General features: G+C 43.0%; 1 protein-coding gene across 1 annotated transcript in view; it reads left to right on the top strand.

Annotated features, from left to right (window-relative positions):
* The window catches only part of LOC126541857 (junction-mediating and -regulatory protein-like), a 42,657-nt gene that overhangs the window by 11,584 nt on the left and 14,735 nt on the right, over window positions 1-16,338 (top strand). The window contains exons 5-9 of the mRNA XM_050188799.3: window positions 2,072-2,244; window positions 3,570-3,729; window positions 10,246-10,406; window positions 11,263-11,349; window positions 11,713-11,808. Coding sequence (XP_050044756.1) covers window positions 2,072-2,244; window positions 3,570-3,729; window positions 10,246-10,406; window positions 11,263-11,349; window positions 11,713-11,808 — 677 coding nt within the window. The remainder of the gene's footprint in view (window positions 1-2,071; window positions 2,245-3,569; window positions 3,730-10,245; window positions 10,407-11,262; window positions 11,350-11,712; window positions 11,809-16,338) is intronic.

Raw genomic sequence — 16,338 nt, 5'->3', positions numbered from 1 at the left:
ACTGAGGGCGGAACAAGACGTAGATTACGGCGCAGGTAGCATAGTACACGATTGGCATCATTGCTAATGTTGCAAATGTGCGAGGACCAACTGAGGTTATTGGACAAGTTAATGCCTAGGTACTTATAAGAAGTCACAGCACATATTTCCGAACTTGCGATAATGTAGTTAGCTGAAATAAACGATTGGCGACGATGGAAAGTAAGTAGCGATGTTTATTTGATGTTGAGGGACATCAGCCAGTTATTACACCAAGTTTCAATCACGTTAAGGTCAGACTGGAGAGTGCGAGAATCAGCATTGTTAGTAATAGGACGATAGATTACACAATCATCAGCAAATAAACAAATTTTGGAAGAACAACCTATCGGTAAGTCGTTAATGTACATTAAGAAGAGTAGTGGCCCCAGGACTGTGCCTTGTGGCACGCCGGAGATAACGGGTGATAAATTAGACGGGCATTGCTTAGCGTCAACGAACTGTTGATGGTTAGTCAGAAAGTTGCGTGTCCATTGGAGAACACAAGGGTTAAGATTAAGACATGATAGTTTTAGGAAGAGCCGTTCATGAGGAACCTTGTCGAAAGCCTTTTGGATATCTAGGAAGAGATCGTCTATGGGTATGTTTTGATGAAGATGCGAGCTGATGTCATTAACGAATAGAGCTAGTTGAGTCTCGCAGGACATGTCTTTCTGAAAGACCGTGTTGATTAGGACTAAAGAAACTAGCGCATGTTAGGTAGTTTACAATTATAAATTATATGTTCCATTTAGAACAAACACTGATGAGGGAAATTGGACGGTAATTGTGGCACGATGACGATGTTCTTTTTTTGCTACTGGAATTATCTTGCCTATTTTCCAGTCTTGCGGCACCACTCCAGATGATAATGATTGCTGAAAGATATGGTATAAAAATACATAGAGATGTGCGCAGTGTTCTTAAGCATTTTGGAATTGATTCCATCGATGCTGGCTGAGGATGTTAATTTGAGGGATCCAATTAGCTTGGTGATACCATGTGCTTCGATTGTTATGTCTGGCATCGTTGGGTTGTTGAGGTAAGGACAGTCTAGGAGGTCAGTGTTAAGTTCAGAAGTGAACACGGAAGAGAACACAGAGTTTAGTACTTCAGATACTTTATGGTCTGGAACACGGTTATCGTCGTTATCATATAATAATAATAATAATGGCTTATGGTTATTTGGGTTAATGTATTTATAGAATTGTTTGGGATTGTTTTGCGGCATGTTAGGGAGTGTAGTTGAGTAGAAGGTTCGTTTAGCTGTTGCGGCCAAAGAATCAAACTCCTTTTCACTGACGTAATATTTTTCCCAGGCCGGAGCGGTATTGGAACGCTTGGCTTTACGAAACAATCTTTTCTTTTTATTGTTTAGTCGTACTAATGTGTTGTTGAACCATGGAGACGAAGGTCGCTCTGTTAAAATGATAGTTGGTATGTAAGTCTTAGTGAGTTCGATCATATTATTTTTAAAAAGCATCCAGTTGGTGTCTACTGTGCGCTTCGGGAAATATATAATGTACCAGTTGTAAAACTCGGTTAGTGCATTGTTGATGCTGATGTAATCACCTTTATCGTAAAGTATTATTTTTTTATTTTTAGCACTGAGGTAGCTGCCAGTATAATTCTGCATGCAGTACCGAGTGATCACTTAGTTCACGTAGATGTGTTACAGAAGAAACACTGTCGGGATGGGATGTTAAGATAAGGTCGAGTATGTTAGAGCACTGTTCGTTTTTTCGCGTTGGGGTAGATACTAGCCGCGTCAAACCAAAGGTGAGGCATGTGTTAAGAAAATTACATTCAAGGTTATTCTTAGACAGTGTTATGGCTGGTTCGGACCATGTTATATCAGGAAAGTTAAAGTCACCTAAGAGGAGTAGTTGCGCATGCTTAAATGACGTCGTAACAGTTTGCAGTGCCTCGTGGAAGTGAATAGTGAAGGAAGCATCTGCGTCGGGGGGTCGGTAGCATACACCAATAATAGTTTGTAGGTATGAAGAACTGCACAATATGATCCTTCGCAATACGATATGGCGATCCTGTGCAGGTCAGAGAAACAGGATGCTTGAGGACCAGACAAAGTTTGGTCGGTCGACATTTGAGCTGCACGGTATGCAGCGCCTTCAGAAGCTGGAAGTGTTTGTGTGCCAGGAGCGGCTCAAGCTGCTGGGTGCCATCAAGAGCACCCGAGAGCTACAGCATGGCAAGATCACCCAAATGGTGAGCTGCAAAGGAAAAAACTGCTTTGTAGACAGGCTAGGAAGAGTCGTGTTATGTGCCCTAAGTTCAGCGTGGGAACACCTTTCAAGCTGTCACAGTATCCGTGATAACAAGGTGCAATGTTTTCAAAGCAACTGAAACCTATTAGATATAGCAGGTGCTAACATGGACGAAGGAAAAGAAACAAAAACGGAAAGGCAAAGTTCTTTATGTAGATGAAAGCAATTCTCTGGGATTAGCAGTCTCCTGAGGAAGCCATCAACATGAAAATAATTAGCGATAAATAACTAGCTCCTTAATTAAGAAATGTAAGGCTATAACAGTTAGTAAAGGGCTTGTTGAGCACATTTGAAAACATCACTTTCCACTTTTTGTTTTGTTATGTGTTACCTTTCGTGTAGCCCTCCTCTGTGCATTTAAAGGAAAGCCTCTGTGGCATGTAAGTGGCAGGTCACAACAATATTTTTAACATTTTGCACGCTTTCTTTTAAGCACGGCAAAGAAGTTCATGCTATCATGCTCGCAAACGTAGTCTTTTACCTCGGTGGCACACCTCGAGTTTGGTATCGGACGCACGAAGATGAGCTCACCAGTTGGGATTCGCTTAAGCAAAAGCTCCCGAGACTTGTTCGGCAACCCCTACGGTCACCAACTTGCCGCGCAGAAGGCGCTTTCTGGTCGTGTGCAGACGTCAACGGAGCCCTACGTCACGTACATTCAAGACGTCTTGGCTCTGTGCCGCAAAGTTGACGCACACATGTAAATGTAAGGCTATAACAATTAGTAAAGGGCTTGTTGAGCACATTTGAAAACATCACTTTCCACTTTTTGTTATGTGTTACCTTTCGTGTAGCTCTCCTCTGTGCATTTAAAGGAAAGCCACTGTGGCATGTAAGTGGCAGGTCAGAACAATATTTTTAACATTTTGCACGCTTTCTTTTAAGCACGGCAAAGAAAGTTGCATGAATGTTACTGCATTGCAAGCAACTGAAAGGGATGTTTTGAAATCTACTCTACAAACCTTGTTTATTGACACTGTGGTCGTACAGTCAGTAATTAAACTATTTAAATTATGTAATTGGTGCTGATTACTCAAGATAACAAAGTATTGGGAGCTTCTTCAGAAGGTTGCTAATAACATACAGTTGCTTGGAAGCCATTGCTTTGTTTTTTAAGCTTGCGCCGTGTTAGCTGGGACATTGAATGGTGAACAGCATGCGATAGCTCGTTGGTGGCATTCAAGAAGCACAGTACAGTGGAAGCGCAGTGCTCCTTCACTCCGTGGAATGTGCAGCATGACATGTTGTTCTGTCTTTGTGCTGCAGCTGGAGCAGCAGGCTCTACGAGGTCAGTGCACATTGTTGGAGATGGAGGAAGAAGTGTACAGCTCTCAGTTGGGCATATATGACGTGAGCTTAGAGATGCTCAAGGAGGAGGAGGACATGTTGCGAAGGCAGAAGGACATCCTCGACCGTGCTTGGCAAGGTGAGGCACCACCTCTTGTAAAGGTGCTGCAACTGCTATTTCTAACAGGCTGCATTATTATTGATAAGATGTAGTTAAACCTTGATATAATGAAGTCCGTAAAATTGTCATCTCACTTCACTATTTTGAAATTTCTTTATATTGAAATTCTATCTTTTATGCTGTCGCTGATAGATTTTTCTTTTCTGGAAGGGGCTGTAAAAATGTTCAAATTTTCGGTCAATCAGAAAAAATTAATTTCAGTGGCAAAAAAAAATTGAAGTTCTGCCCAAAAAGCAAATCATTAATAGAGATAGCAAAGTAATACACATGTACACAAAGTAAGGCTTGTAGTTTTATTGGCCGTATCAATCGCAGTAAACATTTGCGTATCAATTGCTGTAAACTTTAGCAAGCACGGTGTCCTGTACATACAGGCAAACATGAAGAGATCCTTACTTGATGACCGGGGACACTCGCTATCACAGCACTGGCATGTTGAGTGCCGGACTCGGGGAGTGAATGCTTCGTGATGCCTCTCACTTCAATGCGTCTCAACCTCTAGTACTAGGTGCATGCGAAGACAAACATGATGCCATGGCATGTAGGAAGGCAACCAGGAAGACAAACAGAAAGCGCATGTATGCGGTCGTGTAGCGAAGACAATGCATGTGCATGGTCTGTGTATCTGCAGCCATGGCCGTGCACACTTGATCATGTTACCGCTTGCTGCACCCCCGCCCCCTCCATTCATATGCACAGGAGGACGATGTGCATCTAGCCTCCATCCTTCTCGGTTCACCTCTGTACGCTTCCCCTCGTACTCACAGCACAGGTTGTGTGAGCACGATAGGATCTTACCGCCACTCGTGTTTGTCATACTCTGCTCCACCTCAGCAGCCATTCGTTGTCGTGTGGCGTGCAGTTTGAGAGGTGCGTTCGCAAGCAGCTGCATGTAATTCAGCTACTTGCCCATCTGCACTTGTGGCAGTTTCCATTTATTGCTTCGGCATCCCTTCGCGGTGGCATTGAAATTTTGTTAGTATATGGAAATTGCACATAAACACACTTCGTTATATTGGGATTCAGAATTCACGATCTATGGACAAGAAGTTATCACAAGTTGAGCACAGTCAATTTCCGTTAATTAGATCCTGACAGGACTGGCAAAACTGTTCTAATTATTCGGCGGGTCGAAATAAAACGCGGAAAAAACACTGAAACACGCTGTTGATTCACCTGGCATTATTTGCCTCTAAAGGTAGCTTCGCCACAACACGTGTTATGCGGTGAAGCATACCAAGCGGAGAAAGGTGCCATTGTGACTATGGGACATAGCACTCGTTCCTTAATTTACACACGCACATGCACCATCTCCAATCACAGTATGACCACAGAGAAGCCTAATAAGTTTACTGGCTTGTCTTCAGAGTTTTAGATAGACCCTCACTCATTTGTTGGCTTTAAATGTCCCCTCGATTTTCGGAGTTTTTGCTTCGTACTGCCTTCTTTTTTGCTAGGTTTTCCAAAACACAGATAGCTTTCTCCGCATCTCAGTGCACGGAAAACTCACACGGGTATAGTTAAGTTGGCCCTGAATCACTTTTTATAGAGGTCGACAAATGCATATGAAGTTAAATTACACTATTTCAGAAATACTTTGTTGCAAAAAGTTTTTCAGTGTGTTCTGCAGAAGCAGAGTTATTGGCAATCAAACATAGCGTTGGCAGTGCTTCCACTCCTTCATGAATGATTTGCACTGCAAAGGCTACAGTAGAGCAAGGTGTTTCCAAATGCTTTGCCTACTGAACGTCGCAATGGTGCACAGTTCAAATTTGATTTTGGATGTTCACATATAGATGCCACTATTTCATATTTTGGTGCCTACAATGCACCAGACACGTTCGTATGTTCCTGGCTGGCTGTGCTATGTGGTGCGGATCGTATTTTTCCTGCACCAGCTTGACTGAAGGATAGTAGCCACATCTGACTTGTGCATGTTGAAGTGTTATCAACAGCTCATTACAATGCAAAGTCTTCCAAGGCATCTAACCATGAGCAGCAAGGAGTGAGCATGTGCTGGCAAGCCTGTGTTTGGTGTGACCTTCAGTTTCACGAGGTATGAGGTTAGTTGAGCGTTAAAAAATTGTTAAAATCAGCAAAATTCAACGGCTATGACACAATAAGCAAGGTGGCCAAAGTTAGATTCCTATGAGGGTGTCCGCGGATGAGCCTGAGCACAGGATAGTCGGCTTCTTCCGAAAATACTTCATTATTATAGACATTCAAAAGCAGATTTTGAAGTTGAAGTTGAAATTTATTTGCATCATCACAATGTGGGAATGCTCGGGCAAACGTGAAAATCTATTCACTTGTGAAGCGCCCGAGCCCTCATATACAAGGCACCAACTTTAGTTTACTTCAGCTTGTTTATTAAACTGCGTCAATAAATATACACAGTAACACTAGGAAGAAGCGCACTGATCCACACACCTGTTTTGATTGATGTCAGCTAATGGCCAATGGCAGCTGCATATAGAAGTCTGCTATATTAAGAAATAAAATGTGGATATGAGTGAGAAGCAGGCTTCTGTTGAAAAGAGTGTTTGAGAGAAAGGTGACTTTGCACTCTCCTTGTGAGATCCACGTGCCACACACGACTGCAAGATTTGGCTGAGATGTTCACAGCGGTGTGTAGTGTCCGTGGGCTATCTTTTATTACCAAGCCATACAGGTGTTAAGGGCCCCTTTAATTAATGCGTACTAGGCCGCATTCACGGTCTCGTATACAAGACACGCATGGCGGGCATAACGAGGGCTCAAATTACCACAGCAACATCAGAAACAGCTTTGAATAGCTGTCAGTATGCTTATTAGAGGTCTAGGTACCTTTACTGTGACTGGAGATGGCGCGTGCGCACCTATATAATTAAGAAACGTGTACTATGTCCCGTGACAGTGGCCCCATTCCATTTTTGGTATGCCTCACCACATTGCATGACTGCATTGCGGCGAAGCGGCCAGTAGAGTTTGAATTATACAGTGAGAGCCAGTTTCGAGATTGAAAAAAACGGAAGTTTGGGCCCATAGAAATATATGGGCGCTGGCTGGGACTTTTGGTCGGTATTGACTAAACCAGAAAATTGAGTTAAATGCAGTCGCATTCATGGAGGTCTGCTGCAATTTGTTATACCAAGAATTTCATTATATTGAAGTTCATTATATCAAGGTTTAGCTATATCGCAAGGAGTTATTTGTTTTGATATTTTGCACTACCTTTTCTGGCCCAAAAATTAACCAAAATCGTCCTTTGTCATCTTTTTCAATTGCTTTAGTGCCAAGGCATCTGCTGCTCTTGTGGGGGGTTATCATTGCAAAAAGCATTGTGACATTTGCTGTGCACTCTGCCTTAAAGGCTAGCTACATTGATATTTTGGACTGCATAAGAAGCCTAGTTTCAGGTAGTGTAGATTTGCAGCAGCCTTTGTGCTGCTCCAATTTCTCCTGTTTACAGCGATACCAACATGGTGCCACTGCGTAAACAGAGAACTGCACTATCTGTGTTGCGATGGCACATCCTTAAGCCCAATTCCTTTTCCTTATTTCGATAATGCATAAAAAGAAAGTTAAAAATTTCTCATCTTCTACTGCTCATTTCTTCATAATATTTTGCTATGAAATAAATGAACCCCTTATAGGACCTTGATCATCTCAGCTCGTCATGAGTAATTGTTACTTTTTGGCATCTGATGAGATCACCTTGTCATTGGTATCTCTCCATTTTTGAATGGCTTTTGATGAATAGAGGCCATAAAAGGGTGCTTTTCCATTTACAACATAGGTGGCAGTAGCGATTTTGAATTCCATGCCTTTTATTTGATACACCTTTTCACACTGGATGGCAGTAGGCATTCCTTGTGTGCTCAGGTCACCCTGTATACATGAGATTTTCCTATGCTTTCAAACAAACATGACATCACTGGTGCAGCATGTTAGTGTGGTAGATTGCTATCCATTGGATTATGATAGCAAGAGTAACAAGGATGTCACCTTTGTATCTCTTCAAGTGGAGCAGACAGTGACAACCCTATAGATGACAGCAAGTCCAAAGATGAAAAAGTATGGATGAGATGGCTGCTGGATCCCATGAATTTTTTGCCATACAATGTCTCTAGAGTTATTTTTTGTTTTAAACAGGTTATAGAAGTATCTCATGTCATAAAAAAGATGACTCATTTGGTATTGTTAATCAAAAAAGAAGGATCTTACGGAACTAATGTCCAAGTACCGCAGAAAAAGAAAAGAATCAAAATATAGAAAATTTTGACTAAATCGACTATTGCAATGCTGTATCCCCTCTAAAAAAGGCTGCTAATACCCGCTGTGGTTGCTTAGTGGCTATGGTGTTGGGCTGCTAAGCACAAGGTCATGGGAGCAAATCCCGGCCTTGGTGGCTGCATTTCGATGGGGGAGAAATGTGAAGACACTTATGTACTTAGATTTAGGTGCATGTTAAAGAACCCCAGGTGGTCCAAATTTTCAGAGTACCCCACTACAATGTGCCTCATAATCAGATTGTGGTTTTGGCATGTAAAACCCCATGATTAAATTAATTAAAAAGGCTGCTAATAAGAAAATTTGACAGTTACCAGCCCTACAGCTTTGCCAAGGTTGTTTTAATAGTACATACTACTAATTTATAACCAATTTAGCAAAAGTGAAATTTCATTGCAGTTGGCCTTTGAATGTAAAGGAGCGAAGTGTGAATGGAATTATTTGTGCAATGGTACTTGCATATTGTAAAATGTAAGGCTCGTCGGTGGTTGGTTTAGGGCTCCTAAGTAGCAGGTGCTTGGTAAGGAGCAGGTGGCTGTTGCTTTGATGGTTATCACCTGACTGAAAGGAGAGAGGGCACACGGTCCTGATTGCTAAATTATGCATGCTTTCACTGCACCTGAAATGACTGTCAAGATATTGAATTTGCCACGAAAATATTTTCTTGAGGTGGGCATCACACATTCATTGTTAGAGTGTTAAGCACACATTGCCCAGATTGGTACAGCAGTGGCTGTTCCAAAACGTGCTTGTTTAGCCAGCTGCGGATGTCACCATGTGGGTAGCTAAAAACTGAACTCAGCATTTGCAATAGATGCGTAGAAGAAAGGTTATACACAGTGCAAGTCGTATGCAAGTCGCATGCAAGTCTCATGTGGTTCCTTAGTTTTATTTCTTTTTCAATAATCGGTGCAGTTAAACCTCAATATAATGAATGTCAGTGTAAAAATATGCTCGATATAAGGAAGTATTCAATTGTTTATAACTTCCTAATGATGGAACACTACGTATTTTGAACCTTAATATAACGAAGTGTGTTTATACATAATTTAAACGTAACAAAATTTCACTGCTGGCAGGAAGGAATACCGAAGCAATAACTGGGAACTCCCACGAATGCATATGGTCAAATTGTTGAATTAGAAGTGGCTGCTTGCAAATGCACTTCTCAAATCGCACGCTGTGCAACAGAGAATGGCCGCCAAAGCGATGCAGTGTAGCAGAATAACCCTCTTGCTGTCATGCTCCGTATAAAGTGGTATGGTGCCTTGATGCACGCTGTCTTCCCGCACAAGCAAGGGAAAGGAAAGGTGAGGCGAGCACGCGGTAATATAATAAAGCGCGTGCATGGGAGTGGGGCGCATGGTCATAGCTGCTCATGGCCATCAGTGCAGCTGATGCTTCTAGCCAGCGCTCTATATCTTTGAGATAATCTGTGGTGTGTGCAAAGGTCGGGTGAGCCTTGATGGCCGTGGCTTCATGCACCCTGTCTTCCCTCGCGTTTAGTGTTGGAGGTCACGTAATGTTGTTTTGGAGAGAGGCAGATGAACCATTTGCTCCCTGCTGCTGCTGCTTTTCACGATAGCGTCGTCCCACTGTGGGTGAAACTATCAGCTGTGGAGGCAGAGTGGACCTAAAAGTGGGGCTGGTTTCACTTCATACCACCAATGTGATGATATTGTCACCTCAGCATGAAACGTATCTTTGGTTGCCGACGCTCAAACTCAACGCAATTAAATTTTTGTTATTGAAAATTTTTTTTGATCGTTTGATAATTAGGAAAATTTCGCGGCCTACTTCATATAAGAAAAATCTGTCAGCAACTATATTTGCTTGCATAAATGGTTGAATTTATATATAACGAAATTTCGATGTAACGAAGTAAACTGCAAATTTTACCGATTTTGTTGTATTGAGGTTGAACTGTAAATGTGTTAATTTCAATGTTTTTCCTGGTATTAGGAACTTTGAATTACAGTAGTTCTCCTGCATATGTATCATTACATAGTAGTCTGCCAAGTGATTTCTTTTTAAAGGGGTGTCAACTCAACTGTACAAAGTTACTATTCTGTCTAATTTCCAGAATTGACATCAACTTGCACAGACCTAGAGATAAAAGCTGCTATTGTATCTGTTTGTCTAACTGTACCGTCTCATTTTATATCTTTGACAACACTTTCTTTTTGGGCTTACATTGTGCAGAGGAGCTGGATGAGGGCATCTTTTATGATGCGGTGGAGGAGCGAGACCAGTTTGAAGACGAGCTCGAGATAGAAGGCAGCGGCCCCATGTCAAGGCGAGACCGACTCAAGCTTCGACTCAACAGACTCTACAGGAAGCGAGCCATCCTCAGAAACAAGCGGGTGGGTGGGCTTGTGTGTGCCTCAAGAGCCAAAGAAACTATCACTTATAATGTAATGAAAAGCTATGAAGGCATTGCATGTTTCTTCATGGTGGGGTGATGCCAACAATTTTTTGACCAGATGTTTCAACGCGCTTCAGTATTCAAGATACATCAAAAGAAATTTTTGCCGAGAGATGATAATTCTGAGAAACAGATATTAGAGCAAACATTGACACGGTAATCACAACAAATATCGACATGCAGTGCATGTCGATATTTAATAGCTCGAAAACAATTTTTAATAGCTTGGAAAGTGGAGCGAGAACTTTCAATTTCTGCAGAGCTCTGAAAGATTGGGACCACTTTTGAAGACATAAAATTTTTCTTGTCTTTCTCTCTTTTTATATAACTAAACATATCTTTGTGTGGTTTGAAACAAACTTACAAAAAATGTTATATTTGATAAAAGAAATCCCGCATTAACAATGAAGGCTGTTTTTAAATGCACATCATTGCAGATTTATTTAGCTTCATTTTGGTATGTTACAAAAACCCAGGTAATCAAAATTAATCCGAAGTAGTTTGCTTGCGGCATGCCTCATGATCAGATAGTGGCTTTGGCACGTAAAATGTCAGAATTCAGTGTAGCTTTATTTTTATGTATAGCATGATAATCCAGAGATAACTGTTTCTCCAGAAAAATTTTCACTATTAGACACATAAAACAGGAATTTTTCCCATAAGCAGGGCACAGTGCTACACGCTGTAGGGTGTGTTCTATGCTTCTGGCCTGGTGCTTAACATGAGCTTGAAATATTGACTTTGTTTCTAATTTTTTAATTTTTTCTTCCCATTGTCTTTCCCTTTAAATGTAGAAAGCCTGCATCGCTGAACACCAAAAGAAGGTGAAGAGAAAGGAAGAAAAGAAGAATCGTATTAAACAGCATCACGCTGTCCAAATGGTAAGTTTGAAAAATGTTTATTGTTCATGAACAATGGGGTTTCAGTAGAGCAGAACATTGGTTAGCGTGCTCATAGTGTCTCTTGCTTTCTGCATGTACATTACGCATGCCACTTTGACTAAAGCATTAATTCAATGGAATTTATTTTGCTGTAGTGAAGGTTCACTGTGCATGCATTATTATGTCGTAGCTTCATTTATTTTCAGCTATACGTTTTCTTGAAACAGTTTACATCTGTTTGTTACGCAGTTATTTGTAATTGTTTGTGTGTGTGTTCATTTAAAATGTGTTGAAATCGTAGTTTAGCTATGTAAGGAGTCTTCTGCTGCTTGTCGAAGACTGACATGTTGAAGTATTTTGCAGAAACGAGAAGAAATACACAAGGAATTGGACATGAATCGTGAACGCATTGACAGTGAGCGGAAAAAGACGCTGGAAAGGCTCAGGGAATACAAAAAGGTATGCATGTGGTGTGAGGTACATGTATATGTTCAGAGCTGTAGGTACAGGTAGAATATTTGATTTGAGGATTTGATGCTTAGTATGTCTGAATAATTTCTTGTATAGTGTATAATATATGCAGGCATAACACGATTACTAAAGCTTGCATAGAGTAACATCATAATTTATTAAGGGAAGAAGGCAAAAATGCTCATATACTTTAAAAGACAAAAACGAGAAAGAATAAGTGAAACTAAATTTGCGATTTAAACTTCCGGGGCATCGAAAATGTCTGCCTTACTGCATGCAGAGAGTTGGCAAGCGGGTAAAGACGTAAAAATAAAAGACAGGTTGGTGATGCCACCTTGGGAGTTCCCGTACTACAGTCGAAACCACTTAAAATGATACCGGTTTTAACAATATATCGGTTATAACAATGAAAAGCTGCTGCACCGTCAACTTTTATGTTTTCTATGGGGAAATAACCCGCTTACCACAATGTCCCCATGCTGCATTATTGGTTATAACGATGAAGTCTGGCTGCTGGATGTCCGTGCCGAAAGGTAATGGAATGTGAAATCCTTGAAAATAAAAAATAAAAAGTGAAATGTGAGCTACTGTACGGTCGCTCGCCACCCCAGCTGCCGCCGTGCGCTTCTCTTCATGAGAGATGCACGCCAGCCTCGCCTGCATCTCTCCTGTCGCCCTTCTAACCCTCCGAACACGAATGGGCTGTGCCCTTAGCTCTGTGCTGCATCACCCTTCGAAACACGAATGGACCGCACCAACTGCGCTGACAATGCTGCCGGCGCTGCTCCCAGATTGCTCGCTGGGCCCTCTCAATTGGTTCCTTATTCTATGGCCCTCATTCTGCGCAATTCTGCTGATGGACTAAGTTGCTCGTGCTTGTCTTTGTTTGTTGCATCAAAGTCGTTCTTGGCCACATTGTTTCTCAGACTCGTTTGACTTGCTGCCAAAATGGAAGATGACTGATCTGCCCGCTGATCATTGGCGATGCACAATATTGCCGGTAAAAAAAAACTGCACTGCTATAGATTTGGAAACAAAGTGCTTCTAACTGATGAAATGATGGTCGTGAATGTGCTTGCATCTGATAGCGACAGTGAGGGCCACGACGACAGCGCTGTCGTGGTAGGACAGGCTGCTTCAACATTGTCCCCGTGGGAGGTCCTGTAGATAATTCAGTCCCTCAAGGGCTTGTTTTCGAGAGGGACCTTCCGCTTCACTATGTGGAGCACCTGGATGCCTTGGAGAAGGATGTTGGCAAGCTTCGCGTAAAGCAAGCAAGGCTGACGGACATGCGGTTTTCTCGTGCAAGCCAGCAGGAAGTATGTGGCGCGATGCTTGTGGCGGTCATGTCCCAGTGTTTCTTCCGGATTTCTCAAGCTGAGATGCTGCCGTGGCAACCTTCCAGCATTCTTTAAAAGGCGCCTTTTGGGGCCCCCAATGCGATGCCTCGGCGAAGCTCATATGTCATTTGGCACTTGTCACCTCTGTCTGCAGTTGTTATAGCAGTGCCATTCTTGAACGCCAACAGCCGCGGCTTGCTAACAACATGCAAACGGAGCCCGCGGGAAGCAGAGTTAAACAGTTTGAGTCAACACAATCGGAAGCCGGATGGAGGAAAGTGGTGGGGAGGAGAACTGGCCTCCCCGCCATTATAGTTTTCTTGGAACAGCTACGCTATCCCCCATTTCGATTTTTTTTTTCATGCAACCCGGTTATAGCAATTATCGGTTATAACAAAGGAATTTTCGGGGCGCTTGAATATTGTTATAAGTGGGTTCAACTGTACCTGCTTGTGATGCCATGGATTAGGACGTCCACTTGGGACAAATTCAAATTTTTTTTATAGAGAAGGATCATGTAGCATTCTAGAGGAACCAAAGACACAACTTAGCAAGTTTTGAGAAGTTCAGAAATGGCTCAGCATGTGAGATCATTTTGAAATCTATGACATAACACTGATGTATTGGCACTGTAGGATTCGTCGGACGGTCCTACCGCTGTCGACCAGATGTAGGAGTCGTCGGACTAACTCGCCGCTGCCACCATTTGAAGGAGATGAAGGTCGTAGACAGGAACTCGGTGAACAGGATTTATTTACATATTAACAGTTTAAGCAAGATTCATTGGCAGACTAGCGCGACTCCCATATGGAGCCCGCAAAACTAACATACAGCAAACAGTTTACGAGCACACAGCTCACTAGTACATTTCTAGTATGACAGAGCACTCAGCTCCCGACAACGAGCATGACACGAGCACACCCTAGCAGCCGGCAAACGCTGCTTATAAGCTCTCCGCTCGACGTCATAGTTCGACGTCATCGTTCGGTCGTGGACGGAGCACGAATGGTCGGGAAGGTTCGTCCAAGCATTGTAAACTTGCCGCCGCCCCGCACTATCGTTTACGCCCACACACACGCAAACACACAGGTGCGAACCCATACAGACAAAGGCTCCGGAGTCGACGACCGAGGGCTTCGTAGAACTGTGCTCCGTCTCGGGTGGTGCGGCCAAGTACCAATTTCCTGAGTTGGTCGCGCGCCACGTGGCTGCCGGTCATCCGCAGTTCTCGGTACCGCCCAGATTTTCAGTGCCGACGTCAGAGGGCTTCGTAGAACTGCTTTGTCCCGGGTGGCTCGGCCAAGTACCAATTTCCGGAGTTGATCGCGCGCCACGTGGCTGCCTGCCGACCGCAGCTCTCGGAAGGGCGCCCCGACTGGTGGGCTTGGAACACGTGCAGCGGGCTGAAAGCTGGCACGTTGCCACCCCGTATGGCCATTCTTAACAGCTCTGTGTTTTTTGTGTGAAATTATGAGGGTGAATCATAAAGACATTGCCCCTACTTTTTATTAGCCAAACTAAGGTACATACAGGTAATTACAAATATACATACTATTCTATGTACGTTACACTGTTTTTCCACGTAGTCCCCACACCGGTTCAGACCATTTGTCCCATCGCAGCACTAAATTTGAGATGCCCCTGTGATAGAATTCGTCTGGCTGACTGTGGAACCACCGTCGGGCTGCTGTTATGGCTTCATCGTTGCGCGTGAATCGCTGTACTGCCAGGAACTTCTTCAGTGGACTGAAAATGCGGAAATCACTAGGGGCAAGGTTTGAACTGTACGTGATGGGTGGTCTAGACTCTCCCAGTGAAATGATTGGAGCTTGTCAGCTGTTCTGATTGCCACATGTGGCTTCGCATTGTCATGGAGGATAACCGCATTGTCTACATTGGGGAATCACTTGGCACCTTTTCCTGACGGCAGCCAGCAGACGTGATAGTGTGGAACAATAATTGTCAGCGGCATTTACCTGTGGATTTCGATGGCCGTCATCTCTTGCTCCATAGAAAAGAAATCACACTTTGTTGCTCGTACGCTGTGGATGTGTGAAGCATAACTTCAACCTTCAACCGCCGACAGAATCGCCGTGCTGTAGAGCTACTCGCAGGTAACGCCGAGCCGGTCCAAGAAAGGTCCACTGCTGAAAATGGATACTCTCACTTCGCATTTACAGCCGTAATTTGGCTAAAAAATAAAATAGGGTTCGGAGTCTTTCTGATTCGCCCTTGTAGAAAAGGGGAACGTGGGCCGTAATTTGCTCAGCTAGTGAATAAAGGGAAAAACGGACATCCACCCGTTCGTAGCAATTGCTACAAAGGAAACCCATACGGGTTCAGAGTTGAAGAAAAATTCGTCCTGGTTCGAGCTAGTGTTCAAATGTTTTCTGCCAAATAATAGAAGGCACAGTTAAAGAAAAATACTTAGTGACTTAGAACTAATTGAGCGTTGCCATTGCTTACATACAGCTGCATGCATGTTAAGCCAAAGTGATCTAAATTAATCTGCAGCCCCCCATTACATTGCCTCTCTCTCATGGTACGTGTGTCACTTGTGGGTGTTAAACCTTTCTGGTCTAATGAATCGTAATGTTTTATAGGGAATGTCTGACATTGAGAAAATCGTACACTAACACTAAGAAATATGAGGGTCAGCAATATTAATTACATAATTTGTTGACCCGCCGTGGTTGCTCAGTGGCTATGGTGTTGGGCTGCTGAGCACGAGGTAGCGGGATCGAATCCCGGCCACGACGGCCGCATTTCAATGGGGGTGAAATGCGAAAACACCCGTGTACTTAGATTTAGGTGCACGTTAAAGAACCCCAGGTGGTCGAAATTTCCGGAGTCCTCCACTACGGCGTGCCTCATAATAAGAAAGTGGTTTTGGCACGTAAAACCCCATAATTATTATTATAATTTGTTAACTAAATGCCACTTTCCCTAAAACTTCACAAATGTCCACATATCATCATGCTGAGGTTGGGCCTCTGTGCTCTATCTTGGAGCCTGTTGCCGAATGCATATGACTTGCAGTGGGTAGCGCAAAAGTGCTCTTCAAATAACCTGTGAGCATATTTCACTCCATTATGATTGTGAACCAAATCTGAAGAACTACTAGCTGCTTACAACACACTAAGTTCTTGGCAGTTCATGAGAGAAACCTCCTATTAAT

This window comes from Dermacentor andersoni, chromosome 2 (assembly GCF_023375885.2).
Source record: "Dermacentor andersoni chromosome 2, qqDerAnde1_hic_scaffold, whole genome shotgun sequence".
In the NCBI taxonomy this organism is placed as follows: domain Eukaryota; kingdom Metazoa; phylum Arthropoda; class Arachnida; order Ixodida; family Ixodidae; genus Dermacentor; species Dermacentor andersoni.
The sequence above is the reverse complement of the archived record's forward strand: the minus strand, read 5'-3'. Positions and strand labels throughout refer to the sequence as shown.